The sequence below is a fragment of the Rhinolophus sinicus genome, linkage group LG11, assembly GCF_036562045.2.
Source record: "Rhinolophus sinicus isolate RSC01 linkage group LG11, ASM3656204v1, whole genome shotgun sequence".
NCBI classification, from domain to species: Eukaryota; Metazoa; Chordata; class Mammalia; order Chiroptera; family Rhinolophidae; genus Rhinolophus; species Rhinolophus sinicus.
This window is the reverse complement of record NC_133760.1, coordinates 49,889,898-49,916,207: the sequence shown is the minus strand read 5'-3', so window position 1 is coordinate 49,916,207 and position 26,310 is coordinate 49,889,898. Positions and strand designations below refer to the sequence as shown.

Here is a 26,310-nt window from a genome sequence, read left to right as displayed (position 1 = left end):
TAAACCAAGGTCTGAGCCCCCTGCGGGTCCCAGGGCCGATTACTGAGACCGTCATGCAAGTGGGGTGCTCATGGGGCCCTGGGTTTGGGGCACGGGCGTCAGGGTGGAGGTCAGGATGGAGGTCAGGGAGGGAAATGTGGTATCGAGAGCTGATGGGGCTCAGAGCCCAAGGGTGAACACTGGCCGACCTTGAGCCCTGGCCCTCCTGCGCATGTGGGATGCTGTCTGTCTCCACACTCTTGTCTGGTGTTAGATTCTGGACGTAACAAATATAAATAATGAAAAAAGGGAAAAGCTGTGTTGATGAAAAGAGCAACTGCTTTCTCCAAGGAAATGGGGTTTTGTTTCCTTTTCCGGTTTGCACCACACCCGCTTTGGGGTGCTTTGTGCACACACTCACATGTCCTGGGGTTTTTTTTCCCTTCTCGACCTTCTCTCTTTCCGGCGGGAATAGAAGGAACAGTTTTCTGGTGTGAGGGCCCATGACCATTGAACTCACCCTGAGCTCCCTGTCTGGGGAAGTGTTATGCGGGAGACCCTGCTCGCTGCGCCATTTGTCGTGCGGGGCGTCTGGCAGGGTCTCAGCTCCCGCTCCCCACATAAGAACACAGGACATGGTGAGGCCAAAAAGGAACACCCACAGAGCCATAAGTTGAGGAATCATATTACTATATTCTCGCTGGTGGCTGGGTTGCAGACACAGGAAACAGGAGCCACACGATCCACAACCCTCACTGCGCCGCTTGCTAGCTCAGCCGCCATCTTCTCGCTAGCCCCCATTTTTTCTAGCATAGCCACGGCAGTTATATTAGTGGCCAATGGCTCACTGGTTACAGCTGACGGCCAACTAGCCACAGCTGATGGCCATGCAATCACAGTTGATGGCCACTTACTACCTGAGCCAACACCTTTCTATGTGAGGCCAAGAGCCTGGAAACTGCTTTCTGGGGCTCTGTCCCCACAGGAAGTTTTGTTTAGACCTATTCTGGGATCTCCTTCCTTTCCTTAATGATGAGTAACCGAGATGCGTTTTGTATGGGTTCCAGGCGGAAAGCATGAGCCCCTTACACCTCTGCCCCCTCACCCACTCGTGCGTGTATGGAGATGGCTCACTTCCTCATAGACTGCAGTATTGACGGTGGTTTCAGTTAGTTTGTCCTGATCGGGACGCCTTTGCTGGTGGACCTGGGCAGTTCACACGCAGCTGAGAGGACCACTCAGCTTCTGTTCCCCAGCTCAGCAGGCGAGCACTGGTGGCTGTCACCCAGCTGGGTGGCTCCTGAAGGGACTTTGATCCTCTTGATCGGTCGTAGAGCGCCTTCCCGCAGCCCCAGGCCCCCTGACGACCACCCGTCCCCCTGCCATGCTGCGCCCTCGCTGTGGGCTGCCTTCTCTGCCCCGCTCCGCCAAGCACTGGCTGGCAGCCCCTCTCAGCACAGACCCTGGTGTTCGCTGTGCAGGCGGGACTTCCAACAGTGGGCCATCTACGAGCATTTCCTCCCCAAGCCGCGCACCACCGGTGGCTGTGACGGAGACTTGGGAGTGGCGTTCACTGGCCTTGTTGACGCACTGCTGGACTTCTGCCACAGGTGAGGAGTTCTGGCACCTGGGCACCTCCCCATCAGTGCTGGCGGCTCTAGGGACATGCGTAGCTTTCTCAGTGCGATTGGTGCCGTACAGAGCACAGCTGCACACACTTTGCTGGCAAGTATAGTCTATTGGGAGTAAAGGCCAGCGCCCTGAATCCCTGAATCAGTGTTCTCTGTGGGTGGAGAGTTTTGTCTTTCTGCTTTGTCACCTGGAGTTCAGGGTCAACAAGTGTGAAGAGTGGAACAAACAGTGAGCGCCAGTGGTGAGCATTGCAGTGTCACCCCCGGGGCGTGCAGCACCGACATGGACTGCCGGCCACCACAGGCAAGGGGCTCTGTCTCGGCGAGGCTGTGCTGCGCATGTGCTCCGGCCGGGGGAGTCTGCTTTAGACTCTTCATCCCCACAATTGCTGTGTCAAGGTGATACGTCCTATTACTTCAGTCATAGGGAAAACGTCCTGTTACACTGTCTAGGCAAATGGTTACTGAAGACACACACAGGACAGACGCCATTCTTTTTTCCCATGCCCCTCTCCTCCACGAGGCTCGAAACAAAGCATCCTGTTGGCACAGCGCTCGCTCCCACTATATTTAAGAACAACCAGCGGCACTAAGGTGTTCCTCCTGGCGCTTAGTGGCTGGGACAGCGCTGACGTTGGCCAGTGTGTTGTCACCCAGTGTTCACTTGGGGACGAGTATTTTCTGTCTATGGATTAGGCATTTGGAATCACAGAGTATGTCCTTGGTATCTGGCTCACTCAATGTTTTCAAGGTTCGTCGTGTAGTAGTGTGTGTCAGAACTTGGTTCCTTTTTATGACTGAACAGTATCCCATGAAAGGACAGACCACAGTTTGTTTATCCGTTCATCGGTTGATGGAATGTGGGTTTCCACTTTTTGGTTCTTGTGAATAATTCTGCTGTGCACATTTGTGTGCAGGCCCTTCTGTGGTCCTGCACTTTCCTTTTTCTTGGATGTATGCCTAGGAATGGAACTGCTGGGTCCTATGTACGCAGTATTTCACTTTCTGAGGAGCTACCAGGTTGTTTTCTGAAACCACACCCTTTCCACTCCCACCAGCAGGCTGGGAATGTTCCAGTCTCTCCATGTGATCACTAACACTGTTGCTCTTATCTGATCTTTGTTGTATGTATCCTAGTGGGTGTGCAGTGGTATATTTCATCGTGATTTTGATGTGCTTTGCCTTGATGGCTAATGACATTAAGCATCTTGTCATTTGCTTGTTGACCATTCATGTGTCTTCTTTGGAGAAATGTCTATTCAGATCCTTTGCCCATTTTAAAATTGAGTTATTGGTTCTTTTGAGTGGTAGGAGTTCTGTATATATTCTAGATTCCAGATCCTTGTCACATACTTGAGTTGCACACATTTTCTCCCATTCTGAGTCATCTTTTCACTCCCTCAGTGGAGCACTTCGATGCCCAAAAGTTTTAAATTTTCATGAATCCCAGTTCATCTATTTTTAGACCTTATATTTAGGCCTTTGATCCATTTGAGTTACCTTTTGTGTGTGGTGTACGTTTGGGGTTAAACATCTCACTCTTCTGTGTGTGGATATCCAGCTGTCCTGGTACCTTTTGTTGGAGAGACTTCTTTCCCCATTGAATCGTCTTCAGCCTTGTTGAAAATCAATGAATCATATGTGCGAGGGTATGTTTCTAGACTCTATTGTGGTGGCCTACCTGTCTGTCCCACACTGTTTTGATTGCTGTAGTTTTGTAGTTCAGTTTCAAATTGGAAAATGTGAGTCTTCCAACTTTGTTCTTTTTCAAAGTGGTTTTGACTATTCTGGGTCCTTTGCAATTCCATCTGAAGTTAAGGATCAGCTTGTCAATGTGTGCAGATCACCTAGGACTCTGAAAGGGATTACACTGTCTCTGTAGATCATCTTGGGTGGGGTTGCCATCTTAACAATACTGAGTCTTCCTCTCCATGAACATGGGATGTCTTTACCTTTATTTAGGTCTTTAATATTTTTCAGCATTGTATTGTAGTACAAGTCTCGCACCTCCTTGGTTAAATTTTGTCTTAAGTATTCTTTTTTATACCATTCTAAATGGAATTAATTGTCCTGGTTTCATTTTTGGATTATTCATTGCTAGGGTATAGAAATACACCTCACTTTTGTGTTTTGATTTCCTATCCTGCAACTTCGCTGAACTCATTTATTTGCTCTAGTGGTGTTTTATTGTGCATTCTTTAGGGTTTTCTACCTATAAGATCATGTCATCTGTGGATAGAGATGGTTTAAGTTTCCTGTCCATTGGGTGCCTTTTCTTTCTTTTTTCTGGCTGAGTTGTCCTGGCTGGCACTTTTGCTGCAGTGTTGAATGGAAGTGGCGAGAGGGGACATCTTTGTCTGTTCCTGATCTTAGGAGGAGTTTCATCATTAAGTGTGATGTCAGCTGTGGGTTTTTCACAGATGCCCTTTATCGGGTTGAGGAAGTTCCCTTCTACTCCTAGTTTGTTGAGTGTTTTTAATCATGAAAGGGCATTGAATTTTGTCTAATGCTTTATGGGCATCTGTTGAGATATATTACGTGGTTTTTGTTTTTTATCCTATCGATGTGTATATCACATTAATTGATTTTTGGATGTTGAACCAACCTTGCATTCTCAGGGTAAGTCCCACTAGGTTATGGTACATAATTGTTTTTATATGCTGCTGGATTTGGGATGCTAGTATTTTGTTACAGGTTTTGTGTGTTGATTACTGTGTGTTTCACACAGTCCCCAGGGCCCTCCTGGCTCTGAGACCACATACCACTCTGGAGGCAGGAGGAAAAACGGGAACCTCAGTGCTGTCAAGACATGCTTAGGCGGCCTTCACTGTGTTTTCATTTCAGTTCAAGGAGTTACAAGCACTCAGAGAATTCTGATTTGGTTCTCGGTGGCTGCATAGGAAATGGGGATATTTTTTCCAGATTGCAGGTGAGTTAGAAGATGCAAAACTCACTATGTTCACTGCATTAAGCCATCTTCTATTAAATATTTATTGTGAGTATCTGTAATGGGTTCCTAAGGCAACTAAACAGCATGAAAACACGCATCACACACACAGTGGCCCAGATGCAGTGTGACAGTGTGCTCAGTGAATGTGCCCAGTGCACCTAAAAATAAGAAGTCAGTAGCTGGAATGCTGGAATCATCTCTAGGCTTGGAGACATTTAAATCTGAAAATAGGGGAATTAGAAAATACCCACTTTGGGAATAAGATGGTGGTCACTCCACTATCCGTTCCATTTGGATGTCGGGCTCTGAAAAGTAATGTAAATGACCCTCCACCTGGCAGCGGGTCAAGAATCTGCCATGTTTGGAGGCCAGGAGACCCTTTTTCACAAGGTCGTTTGGCACCTGCACAGGCTGCCACGTTGTCACTGGGCCGGGAAGCATGCCTGCTTTCCTCAAGCCTTTCGAGGGCAGAAGATTAGGCTCTGAGAGTCAGCTCTGGGGCCCACCTTCGGAAGTGCAGGCTTCCTGGTGGCACTTCTGCTGCCTGTCTTTGGCAAATGTGGGGACTGGAAGGGAAGCCATGGAGAGTGTGGTTTAGGGCATTGGGGAAACATGCAAAGGTGTTAAAGCCACAAAAAAGAGACCTGCGTCCCCTGCCCTTCGTCTTGACCTCTTGTCCTCCACACCTATCATGATGTGGAAGGCAGGGTGACCAGGAGAACTGTGCACACGTGTCAGGCATTTATCGATTCCAGCTGTGTGCGTGCCTTGTAGGTAACTCACCCGCACATGCGTGCACACACCATACATATCGGAAAGAGCAGCTGATAAGCGGGCTGAAATGCTAGCTGGAGGGTAACCTGGGTAAAGGTGTTCTTTGTACTGTTCGTATTTTTGCGATATCCAGGGGCTTGTCCCACTTGCTCTTTCCAGCCCTGGCAGAGAACTCTCTTCCAAGCCCACCTCAGGGTCCATGCTGGGGCTGACAGTAAGCCCCAAGGGCTCTCTGCCTTCACATTTGGGGACAGAGATAGAAGTGTGTGAGCGGCTGGTCCTTGCCTTTTTCCAGGAGATGGCAGTCGACCTGGAGCAGGGCCCAACGGCGCCCCACGGCCGCCCTCCCTCTGGAGGACACCTCCTTTTTGGGGTCTTCTGCAGACGGCTCAAGGCTCTGGCAAGCGGGTGGGACTTGGCCTCCCGTCTCCAGAGACAACGGGAGCTACTCACGTACAAACGGTAACAGCACCACCTGCCCCTCTGCTCCCCATCCTGTGCTGGCACAGAGAGCAGGGCCTGGGTGTGAAAAGCATGTTGGAGAAAGCCTTCCTGCTCAGGCTTGGGGATCCGCCTGCTGAAAGAGGTAGCTTAAAAGAACTCATGTCAAAATAAGAACCATGTGTTCAAAGATAGCATGCAGCCGTGCGTACAAATAATAGTGTGACACGATGTTTCCCAGGGTGCCGGGAACTGCTCTATTAGACTGTGGGGCACCCTTTCCATTGGTCCTCAGGCAACTTAAACTCATGTTTTGGGTAACACATTCAGAGTGTGTGGTGGGGCCCAGGTGCTCAGCACACAGCCCCAGGTGGGGACACTGGGGGCTGCAGACGGAGTCTCGTCCTTGAGACCATGGATGCACTGCCTTCTCTCCAAGGATCCTGCTCGTCCTGCCTCCGTCTGTTCTCATCGGCAGCCCCCGGGTGGAACAGCCGATCGCCCCCGACTGCAATGAGTTTTTCCATTTGGTCAATTCTGAGCTGGTAGGTGCGGGATGTGGGGCCTCGGTACATGGGCGGAGCCATCTGGTCACTGAGGGTTGGGCCTTGAAAATTCCTGAGCGTGTCTGGTCACATTGAACTCAGTGCCTTGGTGCGGGTCCTGGCTATGTGGGCATATGGGAAGCGTGGGGGGTGGTCCGCGAGTGTGAGAGAAGCAGCGTGCACAGCCTCCCTCAGCCACGGCCGTGCGGGCCGGCGAGGAGGGTGCAGAGACCAGTGGCAGCTTCTTGCTCCCCAGCCCAGCTCCTCCAGGAACTTCCCTGGATTTTCGTAGTTTGGACCCATGAATGTTGCCGACTGTTCGCATACCACGCACTTCCCTCCCTCCCTCTCCGTGCAGTGGTGATGACCACCGTGCCCCCAGGCAACCCTGTGTGCTGTCCTTGTGCAAGGACTCAGCGTCAGGGGCTCTGATTGTACCAGGCGGGGTTGGCGACGCACCTGAACAAGCACACGCTCACACACGGGACAGCTTCCCCTCCAGAGCAGCAGTCAGGCAGAGCCTGGAAAGGGGACTTGGAAAGCAGAGGAAATGGCAGCTGATTTTGTTGACATGTATACCAAAGGCTATTTCCTTGGTGGTCCCAGGTGTGCTGTGGAAGTGTTCAGCTGAGGAAGTCTAAGGCTAGCAGGGAAGCGCCACCAGGCTGCCCCTGCCTCCCTGCAGCCCTGTGCCAGTGCCACAGCAGGTGGGCGAGGGTCTGGCCGTGCTCAGGAGTGTGCAGAGGTGGTGAGCGCGGAAGGTCTGGCATGGTGGGAGGGCCCAAGGCCACCTCCGTGGGTGAGCAGTGCGACTGCCATCACAGCGAGTCTCCTCCCACAGCTCAGCCCTCTGAGCAGACATGGTTCCTGCCCTCCCACCTTGTCGGTCCCTTTCTCACTGACCTGAACTGTCTTGCAGAGAAACTCGTGCTTCCACGGAGGCGCCCTGACCCACGACATCACCGTCCACTTCTTCCGGGTAATTCTTTTCCTCTGCACCTCACACATCGCAGCTCACACCAGCTGGGCTGGGTCCGCGTGTCCAGTGGTGTTTTCACCGCCCACATGCAAACAGCTGAACTCGGCTCATCCCTCCTGCAGGGGCTCTTCAGTGCCTGTTCGCGAAGCACAGACCCCTCCCTGGCGGCCGACCTGGCCCTGAGCGCGTGCCAGACCCGCTGCCCCTTGCTTCTGACCTCCGCTCTGGTAGGTCCAGCCGCCCGCGCGGCCGCCGGGCTCCTCTGTCCCTCACTAAAACCTCCTTTTAGTTGCTGTGCTTCTGGAGCAGTGGGGGTAAAGAGGACATGCCTGAACGCAGGTGGGGTGACAGGCCCCCTGCCTCCGTCCCCATGCCCGTCTCAGCAGCACAGAGACGTGTAAGCGTGGAAACGAGCAGGCTGCATCGGTGTGTTGATGTTTGGGCAGCCACTCGCTCTGGCTCTGCAGCGGCAGAAGTGGACACAGTCCCTGTGCTCTCCCAAGGGTATACTTGTGCTCGCTTGTCCGCGGTCCTGACTACAGTCTCAGGACTTGAGAACAGGGAGGCGGCCCCTGCGCCCTAGCCAGCCAGCCCTTGTGTGACCGGATATTGGAGCGTTGGCCGTATGGCGCCTTCTCACAGCACACTCGGGCCTCCCCGAACCTGTAGCTCAGTTGGGTGGAATTCACTGGAAGCAAGTGAGCTACCCTGTGTTTAAAACACCAGCTCTCGGCAGGATGTCGGGGAACCTGGCCCAGCTCTGGGCAGTGGCCGACTCCAGACAGGGTGGCTCCTTAGGCAAGACCCCCTCTGCAGTGCATGTCCTTTGTACATGGGGACAGGAGTGCCTCATGCAACGGCTCTGAGTCTTAAACGAGGTACATGAGAGCCTGCCCTTGGTGTCCTGAAGCGTTAGATGAGTGTGGGCTGGCTGTGGGGGGTTGGGCACTGGCCCGAAGGGCGCCCATCTTCATTGGCCCCTGACCTGTTTATGACCTTTCTCTCGGGGAGTTGTGGTGGCCACGCCTGGAGCCTGAGCTCCACTGTCGCTGGAGGAGCTTCCCGGGCCCGTCTCCCCGAGGGCTGCAGATGCTGCGAGAGGCCCAGCAGTTTGCCAGGAGGTAAGTGTCGGCAGCCAGACTCACGGAGGGAGGACATGCCCTGGGTCATCTCCACGGACATCTTGGGGTGCACGAGACGGGCTTTGTGTGCAGGACTGCAAGACCCATGTGAAGGGCAGGAAACAGAGCTGAGCTCTCAGGGCTCCTGTCTGAGTGAAAACTTGCTGGAGGTTCTGGAAAGACTGATTCTGGCCCTGTTACCGAGTTCAGCCCTGCCTAGATGTCCTGCCTGCCTGCCCATCTCCTCTCACTTGCAGAGCAGGCCCTGGGTGTGGGCCTGGGCCCGCAATCTGGGTCACCCCCCCCCAAGGGACTGCTGTGCTCCGAGGTCATCGGAAGGGACCTCTAGTCCCCATGGAGCCTCCTTCCATCTTTGTGACTCGAGTTTGCACCCCTGCTGCTCACTGGTGTCTCCCTGCAGGGTCAGGGTGCTCAAAATCGCAGAAAACAGCAAGTCCCACACAGCACCCCTGGCTCTACGAAGACAGCGGATGTTTAAGTCTCACTGTATACATTCCATTAGTAATCTCCAGTCACTCTTAACCAGCCAGAGAACCTTTGTGAGCATCACAGTGCAGTCAGCAGGGGCTGAGTTAACAGGAGGGCGACCACAGGTACGTGAGGGGCCAAGCCGTGCACTCGGTGACAGCCGCAGTGTTCACGACACCGTCAGGCCCCCCTGCTTCCTCGTGTCCATGGCACAGAGTGCCTAATGAGACAGGAAGCTGGACCCTAAGCCAAGGGCGAGCCCATGACACAGGCTTGGGTTCTGCAGACTTGTTTCTGCCGCTCAGCCCGAAGGTGGGCGGGGCCCATGTTGTGACAGTTCTGGGAACAAGGACCTTAGGTTTTCCATGGTGAGACATGGTTTTGAGGCTCCTGTGACGATGTGTCTCTGCCTCGCAGCTTCATTTCCCCTGACGTCACGTCCCCTGCACCGGGCCTGGCCTGGGTGTCTGCTGCTGCGCTGTACTTCACCATTCAACGAGCCGGGACTGAAAGCAGAGGCCTGGAGGAGCTGGGCAGCCTGAGGGAGGAGGCAAGGAGCGGGTCTCCTGCTTTCCTCTTTTCTAGCAAGCTCACTGTCAAGTGTTCTGGGCAGTGGTATTCCTCAGGGTTCACCTAAAGGCTGAGCTTTGCCAAGGACAGACAGAAAGTCGGCAGTTGTGTGATTATCTGGAAGTAAAACTTAACTGGGCTTACAGGTTTACTAAGATTTTGACTCTCACGTTTACTGGAAAAAAGAATACCTTATGTTTCATGTTTGAAATGTTTTAATTTAGCCTATTTTTACGCTCGCCACAACCCAGGGCAGGGCTGCCAGCTATCCAGCAGAACCTGTGTCCCCGTTCCCATAGCCTCGATTCACATGCTCCCCCAGTTAGGTGTGTGTGAGCGACAGGGCAGGTGTGAGGGAAGCGGGTGGAGAGAAGGCTGCTCAAAGTTCCAGGTGGACACCTTGAACCGTCCCTTCTGGGAGCCATGGGACCAGGCTTGACTCTGCCCCCCAAGGCTTGGTGCACAGAGCCCCTCTCCGAGAGAGGAGGGTTGTCTGTCTAAGTTGGTGGAGAATCAGCCCCACGGTGCTCCCACCAGCCTCTCCCCCAGCTAAGCTGCTGGTTCTGTAAACACGAGGGTCCACCTGTCTGCTCAGCAGATAAGCGTCTGCCTGACAACTAAATCAATTGTCCGGCCAAGGAATTAGTAACTATAATTTAAAGTAAGAAGCCTACAAATCTTTCCAAGTTTGTTTTCAGGTTGTTTTTGTTGGAAGGGATGTGAGTGGCTCCAAAGCCTCCAGGCCTGGGTGTGGTGAGGAGACAGGGTCCTCCGGATTCCCCACCCTGCCCTGGAGAGGTGTGTCCCTGCCCCGAGTCAGTACTGCCTGTGGGCTTATCTCCAAGGTTTTACAAACACTTCTGGGAGGGAGGCCGGGGAGCGAGGCTGGGCTGAGACATCATTGCACAGGTGGCTGTCCCTGCGGCTGGGGCACTCACACGCCAGGGAGACCTCAGTTCCTTACTTCTGTCACTTTTCCATGTTATTGAAATATAAGCATAAAATGACCCAGTTAGTACTAATTTATTCTTAATTAAATTCTGTTTAAAAGTGGTGGGAAATTTGTCTTTCTGAGGAGATCCGCTTAAAGACTTTGCCCCAGACCTATAAACATTGATAGGCAAGTGTATGCATTCCTTACTTAGAACTGCTTGGCGGGGACCACTGCAGAGCACAGGTGATGTCATGTTGTAAGGATCCCTGTTGGTATTTGCAGGTATTGGTTTTCCTGTTTTTCTTTTCCTTGATGGGCCTCGTGTCTTCACATCTGACCCCACACGTAAGTCAGTCTGGGACTGCAGGTCCCAGCCACCCCACTTCAGTCAGGATTGGGGCAGGGCAAGGGGTGTCTGGAACCTTTGTTTTGAAGGTTTCTCAGGGGAGTCCTGTGCTCACCGAAGTGGGAACTCCTCGGCCATGGGCCTTTGTTTTGAACTTGGGCGCCAAGGGTCCTTGGCCACCACCTCCTGCCTGAGCTCCCTCCATCTAGAGGCCCCAGGGTGACGCTTTCTATAAGTCGTCACCACTGAGACTTAGGAAAGGCTACTGTCCGTGATGATTCTGTTAAGGGGGGGGGGGGCGTCCCTCTGCCCGACATGTGCCCAGCTCTGAACCCAGACACCTGCTGTCTGAGTCATTCTCCCCCCTCGTGTGAGCCACAGGCTGTGGATGCCACGCAGGCCTTAGACCTTTGTGCCAAGGTCCTGGGCTGCCTGCAGAAGAGGACAGCATCCTGGCTGCAGCTCTTCCAGTTAACAGAGACGGGTAAGTCCATGGAGACTTGACAGCACATGGGTGGCCCGAGTCTATCCTGGTTACCAGCCATCTGCTTCAGAAGCAACTTTCCAAGGGTTATCTCCTGGCAAAGCATATGAACCCCATTTTGGTCAGGACAAATGCAGTGTGAGCTTGTTTAAACAACAAAAGAACATGGTGGACCTCCGGTGCTGTAGCACCGTCACTGGTGGGTCTCCCTCCTGGCACTGAGGCACACAAGGTCCCCTGAAGACACTGAGCTCCTTGGGTTACAGATGCTGGCCTAGGATGCGTCCTCCTCCGCCTGGTCCCCGACCAGCACATCAGCCTGCTGCCGGTGGCCTTCTACAGGTAAGGGCCCCAGGCTGCATTGGTCTCCAGGGGGGCAGGTGGCCTATACCTGCCTGTGCTGCCTGCACTTACCTGTGGGAGGGCTCTGCCTGCAGACTCCTCCCCTACTTCGATGGAGATGCCCTCATCCGGGAGGACGCCTTCCTGCATGTCGCTGTGGACCTGTACCTGCAGCTGCTGCGCCTCTTCGTGGCTGGGGACACGAGTGCGCTATCAATGCTGGCCGACAGGAGCCAGGAGCTCCAGGGCCAGGCAGGTGCCAGGGGTGGGCCTCCTTCAGCCAGTCGGCAAGCTGTCTGGGGCCTGAGGCCAGTGATAGCCCCCCTCCACACACATGCGCCCCCCCCCCCGACCGTGCTCTGCTTGTCCCCTCTAGGATGACCCTGTGGGCCTGGTAACAAAAGCCCGTCTTTTTCTGCTGCAGTCGATACCTCGGTGCCCGAGAAAGAGCTTCTCCAACATGGCAGAGGTAAGTCCCAGACGCTCACCTCTCCCTTTTAAACCCGAATCGCTCTTTAAATGCAGAGGTCCCACGTCTTAGGTAAAATGAGGATGCCTGCGTCTAGCACTGGGCATTGCAGCTGCCAGGGCCGCCTTGCCTTGCCCTCGCCGATGGTGGCAGGGTCGGTGCTGAGCACCATGTTCCCTTGCAGCTGCTGGCCACTCATGGGGACCGTGACCCAGAATTGAGAGCCGCACTCCTGCGGGCAGCAGGCTATGCCTGACTGGCCTCTCCCAGGAGACCAGCCTCCTGTGACTCGGCGCCTGCGCAGTGCACAGCCCGCTCCTCTGAATAATTTATTAGGCGCACTCCTGCCGCCCTTGCTGCACGAAGATGGGCTACAAATCCTGACTGCTTTAGTGGGAAAGAGGATCAGTCATTTAAAATGGCGCCTGGGCCCAAGCCACGCAGTTTTTTGGAAAATAAACTCTGGTCCCAGATGGAGGCGGAAGGGCGAGCCCTCCCCATGTGGGCACCCAGCGGGGTCAGGTGGGCTCCGGCTTCACCACCCGCCCATCTGCGGGCCTGGGCAGCGGCGGCAGCATCTTGTCCTGCGCCTGCGTCAGCGGGTGGACCATGGACATGTGCACATTGCGGTTGTGAGCCTTCTCGAACCGCCGGCCACACTGGTCACATGCGAAGTCCAGCTCGGTCTCGGCCTTGTGTTTGGTCATATGGTACTTGAGGGACGCCCGCTGCCGGCACTGGAACCCACAGACCTCACACCTGGGGGACATGGGCAGGTGAGTGAGGGCACGGCCCTAGCATGACGCCAGGAGCCCCGGGTGCACTTACTGCAGCGGCTTCGCCCCTGAGTGGCGCATCTGGTGTACAAGAAGGTGCTTCCGCTGCTTGAAGGTCTGTCCACACTCATCACAGATGTAGTTCCGCACCTCTGAGGGAAGAGGACACGGGATGAGCACCCCGAAAACACCCACCCTCCCAGCAGCGCGGCGGCCTGCTCCCTGCCCAAGCAGGGACCTCACTACTTAACGGTATTCAGTGAAGGACAAGTCCGAGCCCGCCGCCTGGACTGACGGTGCTGCCTGGCTGGGCCTTCACACAGAAGCCAGAAGACCATCTCTGTCCCAGGACGCCCATTCAGTAAGTTCTCTCAGACCAGTGACCACAACTACTGCCACTGGAGAAGTCACCCGCATGTAGGACCCACCATGTGGGATCTCCTTTGCAAACCAGTTTCTTACAAAAATTCACTGGTCAAACTCAACCAGCGATTCCGTGCCCATGGGCAGCTTCCCGCACGTCCCCCCCTGTGAACACGGAACCACCCCTGATCGGCTGCCCCTTGAGCAGATGCAGCCCCGCCGAGAGCTTGCTGCCTGGCAGCTGTTGTGTTTTGGAAACATCTAGTGTTTGTGAGCACTGGTCTCTGCACTGAGACCCAGTCTGAAGGCCCCACCAAAGAGAATTACTGTGTCAGGAGACACAACACAGACAAGAATGCTCAGAGCAAGGCACAGGAAGATGGTTTCACTGTGAAACCAACAAGTAAATGTGACCCAGCAATAAAGTGGACAAATCTGAATGAAAAAAGTAATTGCTTTTACACAGATCAAAAATGAGCAAAACTGTTGTTAGAGAATAAATATAGTATTAACAGATGTGCCATTTTTTGTTGTGTTTTTTTTAAGTGGGGAACAGTGTGTTTCTCCAGGGCCCATCAGCTCCAAGTCGTTGTCCTTCAATCTAGTTGTGGAGGGTGCAGCTCAGCTCCCAGTCCAGTTTCCAATTTCAATCTTAGTTGCAGGGGGCGCAGCCCACCACCCCGTGCGGGAATTGAACCTGCAACCTGGTTGAGAGCTCCTGCTCTAACCAACTGAGCCATCCCGCCGCTCCTCCGGCAGCTCAGCGGCAGCTCATTGTCTTCAGTCTAGTTGTGGAGGGCACAGCTCACTGGCCCATGTGGGAATCAAACTGGCTACCCTGTTAGGAGCTTGTGCTCCAACCAACTGAGCCATCCGGCCGCCCCACATGTGCCTTTTGAAGAGGGAGTTGATTAGGGAGGGCGGCTGCACGGCAGGCGTGTGTGTGGTGCTGTTTCCTGACACGTGTGGATCATGCCATTAAAACGAGGGAAATCATGAACTTGTGATGAATCTCTGAGCCCGGGCTTGAAACGTGTGTGCAGAGAAGTCCCCCTCAAGTGCTGATGGTGGCAGTGTACTTTCGTGCTTTCTTACTGTCACCATTCCAACAATGCACATGTTACTTCTCTAAGCCAAAAGGCATGTCATTTACATAAAGCAATGATGAAATCCCAGCACGATAAACTCCCAGAAAAGCAATGGGATATATCTGAGGCCACTCCACACTCTGACCAGTTGAGCTGACGGGCCACACTACAGCGGGGATGCAGGAGGCACCAGGATGCAGCCCGGAGGCCTGCCCGGTCGGGGCGGCACACACCTGTGTGGATGAGCTTCACATGGCGCTGCAGGTAGCGGTCGACCATGAACACCTTGTTGCAGCCCGGGTGGGGACAGGGCCTCTCGCGGACCTCCTCGTGGTGCTCCTTTATGTGCTTCTGTGGAGGACAGTGACCCTGTTCGCCCAGCTCAGCCTGATGGCACCTGCGGCTGCCCCTGGGCCCTGCTCAGCACCCTAGAAGGAACGTCCTCCCCACGAAGACCGCCAAGCTGCTCAGCGGCCTCACCTTCATGCCATCGGCCCCTCGGTACACCGCCGTGCAGCCCTGGTGGGGACACTTGTAGATGGTGGGCAGCTCCTCCCTGCAACAGAGCACATGCGTGGAGCCGCCGCCTCAGCAGTGAGCCCCGCCCCCCGCCTCACCTCTCGCAGCGCAGCTTGGCCTTCCAGCCGGGCTTCGGTCCTGGCTTCTTCCGCAGTTTTGGTTCTTCAGACTTCTTGGCCTCTTTGCCTTCACTCTTCTTACCAGAGACCCTGAAAGAAAAAAAAAAGGAAATCAGATGCAGGCACCTTTCTGACCTCCATCCACTGTACTCATTTTCTTCTCGCTCTCCCCTCGAGTATGAGGCAGGGTTTTTCCCAAGCTTCCGCGGCTCCCCTTCTGCCTCCATGCTAACGGGGCCTGATATGGACCTCAGCCAGGACGACTCTCGGGTGGGCCCAGTGCAGGGACGAGGACCACAGCAACTGCGTGAGGAGGGGTTCAGGCTGGAAATCTCACTCCCCGTTCCAGACATCATAACCTAACACTGTTTGGAGCTACCTAAGAAACGGGAGAGGAGGGAAGCTTGAGGGGTCAGTCCCTCCCCCCAAAACCACCACTGAGCTAGAAAAGATCAGACTCAGCAGTAGGGGAGCTCGGACCCCAGTGGGAGACTCAGCTCCCAGTGAAGCCCTGAGGGGAGAGGTGCTGTCTCGGAGCGCCGCCAACCCCCTGCCTCAGCCCTGCTGTGGGGGCCAGGGCGGGCAGTGGAGACCGTGCCCTCCAGCAGTGTGGGGCTGTGCATTGTAGGGACCAGCCCAGATGAAGCAACTTCCCCCTGTAGTGTCTAGTGGGGATTTAAAGAGACATGCACACATTTTTTTTCCTTTTTGGACCCAGACATTTAAGGAAATCTCAGGAACAGAAGGGAGCATCTAGGGCCACCTAGGACAAGCCCACAGCTGACCTCATCTTCAACGGTTAGAGACTGAAAGCTTCCCTTTGAGATCAGGAACAAGACAAAGATGCCCATTTGCATCACTGCTATTCAAAATAGTACTAGGTATCCCAGCCAGAAAAACTAGTCAAGGAAAAAAAGCCATCTCAATTAGAAAGGAAGGAAAATTACCTCTCTTCACAGATGACATGATCTTATATGTAGAAAACCCTAAAGAATCCATACACAAAATAAACAAATTCAGCAAAGTTACAGGGTACAAAATCAACACACACAAACCAGTTCTATTTCTATATGCTAACAATGAACAATCCAAAAAGGAAATTAAGAAAACAATTCATTGGCAATAGCATCAAATAGAATAAAATACTTAGGAATAAACTTAACCAAAGAGATGAAAGACTTGTACACTGAAAACTGCAAAACACTGATGAAAGAAATTAAAGACTTAAATAAACAGAAAGACACACCGCGTTCATGGATTGGAAGACTTCATGTTGTTAATTTGGCAATGCTTTCCCCAAAGCAATCGACAGTCATTCCCTATCGAAATCCCAATGGTGTTTTTTGCAGAAATAGAAAAAAAAATCCTGAATTTCAAGTGGAATTTCAAGGGATGCTGATCAATTTCGAAAAGCAATGCTGGAGGCCTCACACGTCCTGCTTCCAAAATTGACTACAAAGCTACAGTCATCAAAACGGTGTGACGCTAGCATAGACAAGCGTGCAGACCAGCTGAACAGAACTGAGAGAACAGAAATAAATAAACCCTCCCGAGTACAATCAAGTGACTTTTGACACGGGTGAAGACCATTCAGTGGACAAAGCACAGTCCAACAAAAGGTGCTGGGACAGAAGAGTGACATTGGACCCCGAACATACACCACATACAAAAGTTAATGCAAATAGATCAAAGGCCTAAATGTAGGAGCTAAAACTGCAAAACTCTTAGAAGAAAACACAGGGGTAAATCTTTATGATCTTGGATCTGACAATGGTTTCTTAATTATGGAAAAAAAAGTAAAATATAAGTAAATTGGACTTCAAAATTAAAAATTCTGTGCACCAAAAGCCACTGTGAAGAGAGTGATAACCCACTGAATAGGAGAAAATGTATCCTATGACCAATAGTGAAAAGACAAACAACCGAATTAAAAAACAGGCAAAGGACTAGAAGACATTTCTCCAAAGAAGATGTGAGCACGTGAGAAGGTGCTCAGCATCACCAGTCCTTAGAGAAATGCAAATCAACCTCGATGAGACCGCCTCACCCCACTGGGTGACAGAAAACACAGACAGTGACAGTGTGGGGAGGACATGGAGAAACCGGAAGCCTGTGCACTGCTGGTGGGAACAGGACAGTGCGGCTGCTGTGGGCAAGTGCGCAGTTCCTCAGTCCAACACAGACTTACCGTGTGACCCAGTTGCCCTACTGCTCGGTACAGACCCAAAGAGTTGAAAGCAGGGACTCAAACAGATACTCGTGCAGCAGCATTCGGAGCATTAGGCACAAAAACCAAAAGGTGGACACAACCCAGAACGACATGAATGGATCCACAACACGTGCTCTGTCCACACGACAGAATATTCTTCGCCACAGGAAGTGTCAAGTTCTGACACATTACAGCACGGATGATGGGAAACCAGGCTGAGTAAAAGAAGCCAGCACCAAAGGACAGATACTGCACAAGTCCACTTCTATGAGGTCCCGAAAGTGGGTCCTCAGACTGGAGGTTGTCAGGGCATGGGGGCAGGGGACGGGGACGTCACCGCTTAACAGTAGTTTGCGTCTGGGCTGAGGAGGTTTGGAAAGTGGTGGGGGGTGCACAAGTGTGAATGTGCCTGATGTCTCTGAGCTGTGCACTTAAACGTGGTGGACTCTGTTATCTGTACCTAACCCAGTTTAAGAAAGGGATTATCAACAATTGTCTTCCTCCTTGAAGAGTGTATCTAAAGAACCTTTTTGATGAGTGTACAGGCCTCTCCTCTCCTGTCTCTTTACCACCGTTCTTTGAGACCTGGCCACAGGTCCCCTCCTCGCTGGTCTGTGCCCTCTCCTGTGTGGCACAGGCACCCCGTCAGCTGCACTGGGACCAATGATTTGCTGTCTGCTTCCCACACGAGGCCACACGCTTGAGGGAGCCCTGGGTTTCTCAGGTGAGTCCTTGGAGGGTGTGGGGCTGGGGTCCCTGCAGACATGGGAGGGCCGTGCCAGCATCCTGAGTCTGATCTCCCATCTCTCCGTGACCCGTGTCAGAACTTAAAGGAAAAAGCGAGTCATGTCTGCTACTCAGGCTTTGCTTTATATTCTCTTGCCTGATGGCATGGTGCTCCAGGATGGTGCCCAGGTTAGGTCTGGACTGATTATTGCAAGGCTTTGGGTACCTGGGCACAGGCTTGGGAGGAAAGTGACACAAGTCAGAATCCACTTGCCAGGACCCTGTGTTCTAACTGGAGACAAAACAAATCCCTGAAAAGGGAAGGTTCAGACACGGCCATAGAAGTGACTCAACAAGGAAGTGGCATAGAAACCGGTGGCAGAGACAGAGAGCTAAGAGCAACTGCAGGGCTGGGTCTCCAAATCCCCAAAGACCTCGGCACACAGAGCAGGCAGAAGGCAGGGTGGGGGTTCCTACAGGATGTCAGGCTGACACGGTAGACACCGGGCTGGGGTACAGGATGGGCACGAGGAAGGCAAGGAGCTCCCAGAGTGAGGCTGGGTCGTGCCCACAGGGCTCCTGCCATCCTCACAGGGCTGTCTGCCAACCTCACGGAGTGACACTGAGGCCAGGTCCCAGAGCTGATGTGAGAAAGGCTTCCGCGCACTCAGAAGCCGCTCGGCACCAGGCTTGGCAGGATGACGCAAAAAGCATGTGCTGAGTGGGGTCCAGTGCAGGCCAGGTTCCCCGAGGGACACCTCCCCCAACCCTGTGCATGTGCAGCAAGACTGTCCCCCTTACTTCTTTTCCGGGTAAGGCTCAAAGGACTCGTCTGAGGACTGGGTATTCTGCTTCTTGTCACTGTCGTCTTCACTCACGAGGTCTCTAGGGAAGAAGAGAACACTTTAGCCGAGTCCTGGGGTGAGTGGCAGATCCAATGCGACTTCCTGTCTGAAGACACCATACGATCCCCAGAGTCCACCTTTTAGTTCTCCTGAAAAGGTCGTTAAGAAACCTGAAACCCCCAAATGTCTGATCCCGTCTCCTAGCAGAAAGGACAAGCCAGGGTCACTGAAGTCCAACAAGCTGACATCCCCCGTAAACCACACACTCCTCACACCGGGACCCCAAACTCTGAAGGAGCCTGTGTGGGGGCCCCAGGCTGAGTGTGAAGACCCTCCCAGGAGGTGGGCAGAGTAAGCAGAGGTTCAGATGTCATCCCACCCCGTAACTGGGTGCCTGTTGAGCTGTCAGCCATTTCAAAGGTCATAAAGGCCAGAAAGAGCTCTGTACCCTTCACACTGAAGTATGAACTGCTGTTCACCAGGCTGGGCAGCAGCCAGGCTGGCACGCCATGGCCTTCTCCTGCAGGCCACCACCCATCCAGAGAAAGGCTCGAAGCTGGCTGGTGGCCTGCAGGGCAGCCCATGACCACTCCTGGTCCCAGGGGTGTGTCTGCACATGCACACAGTAATTGGCACCCCATGAGAGCTGCACTAAAAACCATGTCCTTGCATGGATTGGGGTGGGGGGAGGGGAGACGCAACTGCATTCCAGCCATAGCTTATGGGGGTCGGCTAGAAGGGTGTGAGTGGTTCCTGGGTCAGACGCAGCAGGTGGCCCAGCAGCAGACAGCCTCAAGTCCCACTCATGTCAGGAAAAAGGGCCAGAGGCAGCCTTCCTATACTCTAGGCACACGTGGGGTCAGCACACAACTGAAGCCTTGAAGGAGGAGACCGTCCCAGGAGCTCCCCTGTAGCTGCGCCAGGGCGGGGCACCCTCTGGGACCCAGGGGGCCCAGTTGGGACCGAGAAGCCTGGAGGCACCCCAGGCCAGGACACAGGCGGCGAGCCCCTGGGATGGCAGCATTTGGTATTCCAAGGAGAAATTTTAGGCTGTTTAAACCCACTCTTCTCTCACCCCTCAGAAAGGTCACTGAACTCGTCTTTTACCCGATCATCCGAGGTTGAAGATGGCACCTGCTTCTCCCCCAACTGCCCTAAGAAACAAAGAAGGTGGCTGTCACCAGAACAGCGTGCAGGCAGGGGCCCCGGCAAGGAGGCATGGCCTGTGACCACACAGCCTTCCTTATGGGGGCGGCTGGGGTCCCCAGCCTCAAACTTCACACCCCCCCTGCAAGGACCCCGCCCAGCGCAGCCCCGCCCACTGGGCCGCCCCAAAGTCCAGCGCAGGCACCCGCATCGCTGGGCACTGGAAGCCCCAGCTGGCAGTCGACAAAAGCCAGCCAGGCCCTTCCCCAGAGGCTCTGTCCAGCCGTTTCAGGGTGGGACGGCTCAGCCCTCAGGATTGTTTCTGGACATCTAAGAAAGGCAGCGTCCTCAAAGCACTGCATGCAGTTTAAAAAGCCGGGCGCAGCTCAGAGCCCTCCAACAGGCCCCGCCCTCCTGGCGTTAGGGGTGCCGCTACCTCCCGGGCCGTCCTGGGAGCTGCGTGTTCTGAAAGCGCCCCCGAGCCGCCCAGCGCCCAGGCAGGTGCATGGGGGGCTGGCAGAGCAGGCGGGTGCCGGGTCCTCCGAACCCGACGTGGTGAACAGCTGCACCCCACCCACAGCGCTGTGGGACCCGGCCCCAAACAAGGGCCCTCTGTTCCCCCTCGGCCACACTGGTCCTACTGGGGTGTCCCAGGGAATGACCCGAAACAGCCTCAGAGGCACCAGCTGTCCTCACCCCCCACGCCCCACAACAAGGGCCCCATTCTTCTCTCCCTCGGTCCCCTGGGCCCGACAGCAGAGGGGCGTGCCGTTACCGAAACTGTGGCGCAGGGTTCTCAGCCTGCCCGGGAGGCGGCACCGAGCCGCCCCCGTCATCGCCCCCAGCCTCTGCACACGACACCGCCGCTACCGCCCCAACAGTGCAGACATCCACTTCCTGCCACCTGGCTCGGGCCAAGGAGCCCGGTCCTCCGGTCCAGGGGAGCTCCTACCTGGGGCCCCACTCGGGGGGAGGCTTGGCTGAGGCAGGGGGCCCGGCACAGGCCCCACAGGGCTGCCATCCGCAGGAGGCTGGGCCGCGTCTGTGCTGGGCAGCGTCTGGGTCTCAGCCCGGGCGGTGGCTGCTCTGCCCTGGGAGTTCTGCGGGGCAGCCCCAGTGGGGTCGCAGTCCCGGTGCTGGGTCAGCCGTGGGACCATCTCCTTGTCCCACGTCCACTTGGCCGCCAATGCGCTGTCCAGCAACAGAGCTCCACAGCTGGAGTCAGTGTCCACGGTGTAGTTGTGGCCTTGGTCACAGCCCCACACGGCCTGGATGACACCGCAGTACTCGGAGGACAGCGTCCTCTGCAGGCTGGGTAGGGCCCCGCAGCTGGCTGCATGTCCGTGCACCCACCCCACCAGGCCACGCAGGCCTTGAGGGCTGGAAGGGATCAGGTCCACTGAGGAAAGGCAGACGTCAATCCCGTGGCGGGTCAGCCCCCAGCAAGCCCGCCCACGCACCACATATAACACCCGGCGGGGGCAAACTCACCCAGACACGTTCGGTCCTCGGCCCCTGTTGAGGGCTGGGCACCAACCCTGCAAAGGGTCAGCGTGGCCATGAGCTGGGCCAGGCAGCAAGCAAGGCTGGCTGTCCACACATGTGGGTGACCCCTTTCTCCCAGTGGCCGGCTCTGTACACTCAGCCATTGCCGGCCCTCATCTCTGTGCCTAGAACGGCCCCTGAATACCTCCCAAATGAATGAAGGAGGGAGAGCCCACCTTGTGCCAGGCTTCTGCTGGCCCGACGGGGAGACGTTGACTCTCTGCAAGAAGGACCTGAGGAGGCCGTGGCACTGGTAGAACTGAGCGTGGCAGTTCTTACACACAAATTGAGACAGAGCTGGGTCCTGGTGGATGACCACCCCCAACAGGCGCTGGAAGTCGCGGGCGAAGACACGCTCCCCTGGCGCCCCTGGCGGCGGTCTGTCTGAGCGCCCCCCAGGTGCCCTGCCAGAGATGCTACGCAGACTCCGTGAGGAGAACTTCCCGTGGCACAGGCGACAATGCCCCATGGCAAGAGCCCGGCCTGCTCCTGGGCAGCACAGGAGATATGAGGTCAGCCTGCGATGCTGATTGCTGCACAGGCTTCCAGGAGGCGGGTGGTGGCCCAGGGGAAGTAAGGCCCACGCTCCACCAGCCTCCCCACATGCCCCCAACACAAGCCTGGGTCCCAGCCAAAGGCGGGGTTCTGGCTCTGGTCTCCCTGCTGGACACACAGCCTTTGGAAGAGGTGGCCAGTGGGGGCGGGGGGTGTGAGGTGGTGTTTAAAGACTTCTAAACGCCTCCACAACAAGGCCATCGTTATCCTGAGACCAAAACCAGACAAGGACACTATAAGAAAAGAGAATTACAGGCCATATCCTGATGAACGTAAATGCAAAAATCCTCAATAAAACATTAGCAAACCAAATTCAACAACGCATACTACTGAGCTCCAGTAGGAGTTATTCTAGGGATGCAACGATGGCTAAACATATGCAAATCAATGAGTGTGATTTCCCACATTAACAAAATGGGTAAAAATCATTCCATCATCTCACTAGATACAGAAAATGTATTTGACAAAGTTCAACATCCATTCATGATAAAAACTCTCAACAAAGTGGGAACAGAGGGAACATACCTCAACATAATAAAGGCCATATATGACAAACCCTCAGCTAACATCATACTCAGTGGTGAAAAGATAAAAACTTTCCTCTCAGATCAGAAACAAGAGGAGGAGATCCACTTTCACCACTTCTATTCAACATAGTACTGGAAGTCCTCGCCACAGCAATCAGACAAGAAAAGAAATAAAAGGTATCCAAATGGGAAAGAAAAAAGTAAAATTGTCATTATTTGCAGATGACATGATAATCTATATACAGAACCTCAAAGATTCCACACAAAAATCTGTTATAGCTGAAAAATGAATTTAGTAAAGTAGCAAGATACAAAATTAATATTCAGAAATTGGTTGCATTTTTATACACCAATAACAAACGGTCAGAAAGAGAAATTAAAAAAACAATCTTATTTATAATTGTATCAAAATATATTTAGAAATAAATTTAATCAAGTAAGTAAAAGACATGTACTCATAAAATTATAAGACATTGAAAAGAGAAATTGAAGAAGATACAAATAAATGGAAACATATACTATGTTCATGAAAAGGAAGAGTTAATATAGTTAAAATGTCCATACTGCCCTAAGTAATCTATGGATTCAATGCAATCCCTATCAAAATGCCAGTGGCATTTTTCCCAGAATTAGAACAAATAACCCTAAAATTTATGTGGAACCATAAAAGACTCCAAATAGCCACGGCAATCCTGAGAAAGAAAAACAAAGTGGGAGGTATCACACTACTAGATATCAAATTACATTATAAGGCCATAGTAATCAAAATAGCATCGTATTGGCATAAAAACAGATACATACATCAATGGAATAGAATAGAGAGCCCCAAAATAAATCCATGCCTATGTGGTCATTTAATCTATGACAAAGGAAGCAAAAATTTACACTGGGGTAAAGACAGTCTATTCAATAAATGGTGTTCAGAAAACTGGACAGATACATACAAAGAAAAATGAAACTGGACCACCTTTTTATGCCATATATACGAATAAACAAAATGGATTAAAGACTTAAATGTAAGACCTGAAATCATAAAACCCATAGAAGAAAATATAGGAAGTAAATTTGCAGACATTACATTTACTGATATATCCACTCAGGCAAGGGAAACAAAAGAAAAAAGAAACAAATGGGAATACATCCAACTAAAAAGTTTTTTCACAGCAAAGGAAACTATCAACAAAACAAAAAGACATCCTACTGAATGGGAGAAGATATTTACCAATGATACATCTGGTAAGGGGTTACTATCCCAAAAAAACTCATACAACTCAACACCAAAAAAACAAACAATTCACACTTAAAAAATGGACAAAGGATCTGAACAGACATTTCTCCAAAGGTGATATACAGATGGCCAATAGATATATGAAAAGATGCTCAATGTCACTAAACACCAGAGAAAAGCAAATAAAAACCACAATGGGATACCACCTCATTCCTGTCAGAATGGCCATCATTAATAAATCAACAAACCACAAGTGTTGGCGAGGGTGTGGAGAAAAGGAAACCCTCGTGCACTGTTGGTGGGATTGCAAATTGGTGCAGCCCCTATGGAAAACAGTATGGAGGTTCCTCAAAAAATTAAAACTAGAACTACCTTATTATCATCCAGCAATTCCCTCCTGGGTATCTACCCAAAGAAACCCAAAACACCAATTTAAAAAAATATATGTACCCCTGTTTACTGCAGCACTATTCATAATAGCCAAGATACGGAAACAACTAAAATGCCCCTCAATAGACAATGGATAAAGAAAGTGTGGTACATTTATACAATGGAATATTACTGTGCCATAAAAGAAGAATGAAATCTTACCATTTGCAACAAGGTGGATGTACCTAGAGGATATTATGCTAAATGAAATAAGTCAATTTGAGATAGATAAATACCATAAGATCTCACTTGTATGTGGAATCTAAAGAACCCAATAAACAAACAAAACAGAAATAGACTCATAGACACAGAGAACAAACTGATAGTTGCCAGATGGGAGGGGGATTAGGGAGCTGGGTGAGAAAGGTGAAGGAATTAAGAAGTACACATTGGTAGTTACGGAACAGTCACAGGGATGTGAAACACAGTTTGGGGACTATAGTGAACAATGTAAAAAGGATGCATGGTGTCAGGTGGGTACTGGACTTACTGGATCACTTACATTATATAAATGCCTAACCACTGTGCTGTACACCTGAAATTAATATAAAATATTGACTGTCAACTATAAAAAATACAGTCACAGAATGTAAAGTACAGCACAGGGAATACAGTCCATGGTATTGTGATAGCTGTGTACCATGTCAGAGGGGTAGCAGACTTCTTGGGGTTATCACTTTGTGAGGAGTGTAAATGTATAATCATTATGTTGTTTTGTACACCTGACACTAATAATAATTTTTAAAAGTTTCTGAGAGTAAATCTTTAAAGTTTTCATTACAGGCAAAACATTCTGTAACTATTAATGTGTGTGGTGACTATTAATATGTGTGGTTAACTAGGCTTACTGTGGTGAATATTGATTGAATCATTATGTTGTATGCCTGAAACAAACATATCAATTATAGCTCAGTAAAGCTTTTTCAAAAAAACTCTAAAAATTGTTTGAATAAATGCCTCCACAACGATGTAAGTTTGGAAGCACAGTGGAAACTTCATTCCCTTGCACGGAGCTCCTGAGACCAGAAGTGAAGGGGCAGTGTCCACGCTCTCCACCTCTCTGGGTCTCTCGGCTGCCAGACGTACTGATGACAGCGCCCCTCTGCGCCCTCAGGAGGATTACAGGAGAGCTGGGTGGAGCTGAGGGGCCAAAGCACTCGGGGAGGCGGAGTGCAGGATCCGGCTCATACCCGCTGCCAGGCGGGGACCAGGCACTCTCATTCTTAACCCTCCTGTTTTAACCAACGGGCGGCTGAGGCTCAGGGAGGTTAAGCAATTATCTCAAGGCTGCAGAGCACAGTGCAAAACCTGGGTTAACATTCAGGCTGTCCGACTGCAAAACTTGAGCACTAATTACTTAACGTGCTCAGAGGCGCAGGGTCAGCTGTCTTGCGAAACATCACCCCGCGCGGGTGACGGACACTAGGGAGGCCTCGCTTGCCTTCCTAGTGGCCCAAGGTCGCCGAGGGAGAGAGGCCCTGGGGACGTGGTCACTTAGGGGGACGTGGTCACTGGGGGCCGGCCGGACCCACCTGCCTCGTTGGCGCCGTCCTCGCCCGCGTCCCCGCAGGCCCGCGCCGCTCCCCAACCCAGCCGCGCCGCCACCAAGGCCGCCGCCTCATCCATGCTGGGCCCACTGCGGACGGGGCGGCCCCGGGCCCGGCCGCCGCCAAAGCCGCCGGCGCCCGAGCCCCCGCGCTGCCCCGCCGCCACAGGCGACAGGAAGCGCCCGAGCCGGTCGCGTTTCATGGCGGCGGCCCCAGCGCTCCGCCCCGCTCGGCCTTGCTCCCACCCGGCTCGGCTCGGCCCCGCTCGTTCGGCTCTGATCGGCCTTGCTCGGTCTCGCTCGGCTGCGCTCGGCTCGTTGGGCCCGGCTGCTTGGCCCAGCTCGGTCCTGCCCTGTCCGGAGCTGTCGTCTGCTCGGCTGCACTGTGCTCGCTCGTTTCCGCCCGACTCCGCCGTTCGGCTCCGCTCGGCTCCCGGGAAGCGGAGCGGAGCAGAGCAAGAAGGGGAGGGGCCGGGTAAGAAAGGCGAGGGGCGGAGTGAAGGGGCGGGGCGACGGAAGGGTGAGGAGTGACGAGAAGGGGCGGGACTTAGTGAAGAGGGACAGGAGCGGGGAAAGGAAGGAGGGGCGTGGCGATAAGGGCGTAAAGCGGGGTGGCGGGGGCGGAGTGACGAGAA

The 26,310-nt window shown here is 53.1% G+C and overlaps 2 protein-coding genes and 1 long non-coding RNA gene across 7 annotated transcripts in view; 1 reads left to right on the top strand and 2 right to left on the bottom strand.

Annotated features, from left to right (window-relative positions):
* The window catches only part of FANCA (FA complementation group A), a 43,085-nt gene extending 29,376 nt beyond the window's left edge, over nucleotides 1-13,709 (top strand). For 2 of the 5 annotated variants that reach the window (XM_019740490.2, XM_074314983.1), the window contains 14 exons: nucleotides 1,461-1,589; nucleotides 4,455-4,539; nucleotides 5,630-5,796; nucleotides 6,215-6,320; nucleotides 7,240-7,299; nucleotides 7,422-7,526; nucleotides 8,311-8,420; nucleotides 9,327-9,459; nucleotides 10,696-10,758; nucleotides 11,141-11,243; nucleotides 11,510-11,585; nucleotides 11,681-11,837; nucleotides 11,962-12,054; nucleotides 12,239-13,709. In XM_019740490.2, the coding sequence (XP_019596049.2) occupies nucleotides 1,461-1,589; nucleotides 4,455-4,539; nucleotides 5,630-5,796; nucleotides 6,215-6,320; nucleotides 7,240-7,299; nucleotides 7,422-7,526; nucleotides 8,311-8,420; nucleotides 9,327-9,459; nucleotides 10,696-10,758; nucleotides 11,141-11,243; nucleotides 11,510-11,585; nucleotides 11,681-11,837; nucleotides 11,962-12,054; nucleotides 12,239-12,310 (1,459 nt within the window). In that variant the 3' untranslated portion in view covers nucleotides 12,311-13,709. Of the gene's footprint in view, nucleotides 1-1,460; nucleotides 1,590-4,454; nucleotides 4,540-5,629; nucleotides 5,797-6,214; nucleotides 6,321-7,239; nucleotides 7,300-7,421; nucleotides 7,527-8,310; nucleotides 8,421-9,326; nucleotides 9,460-10,695; nucleotides 10,759-11,140; nucleotides 11,244-11,509; nucleotides 11,586-11,680; nucleotides 11,838-11,961; nucleotides 12,055-12,238 lie in introns of those variants that run through there. The other 3 variants (XM_074314982.1, XR_012490250.1, XM_074314984.1) reach the window with 3 other exon arrangements.
* LOC141567538 (uncharacterized) lies at nucleotides 653-7,426 on the bottom strand. Its single transcript, XR_012490261.1, has 2 exons — nucleotides 6,780-7,426; nucleotides 653-6,442 (listed from the first exon to the last, which is right to left on the bottom strand). It is a non-coding gene; the product is annotated as an uncharacterized LOC141567538 (long non-coding RNA).
* ZNF276 (zinc finger protein 276) lies at nucleotides 12,371-25,891 on the bottom strand. Its single transcript, XM_019740500.2, has 11 exons — nucleotides 25,662-25,891; nucleotides 21,567-21,879; nucleotides 21,337-21,383; nucleotides 20,798-21,244; nucleotides 19,775-19,853; nucleotides 18,656-18,739; nucleotides 14,899-15,009; nucleotides 14,762-14,837; nucleotides 14,515-14,632; nucleotides 12,883-12,982; nucleotides 12,371-12,813 (listed from the first exon to the last, which is right to left on the bottom strand). Exons 1-11 carry the CDS (start codon nucleotides 25,876-25,878, stop codon nucleotides 12,573-12,575), a joined length of 1,833 nt encoding a protein of 610 aa, XP_019596059.2. The 5' UTR covers nucleotides 25,879-25,891; the 3' UTR covers nucleotides 12,371-12,572.
* Nucleotides 25,892-26,310: the final 419 nt, after the last annotated feature.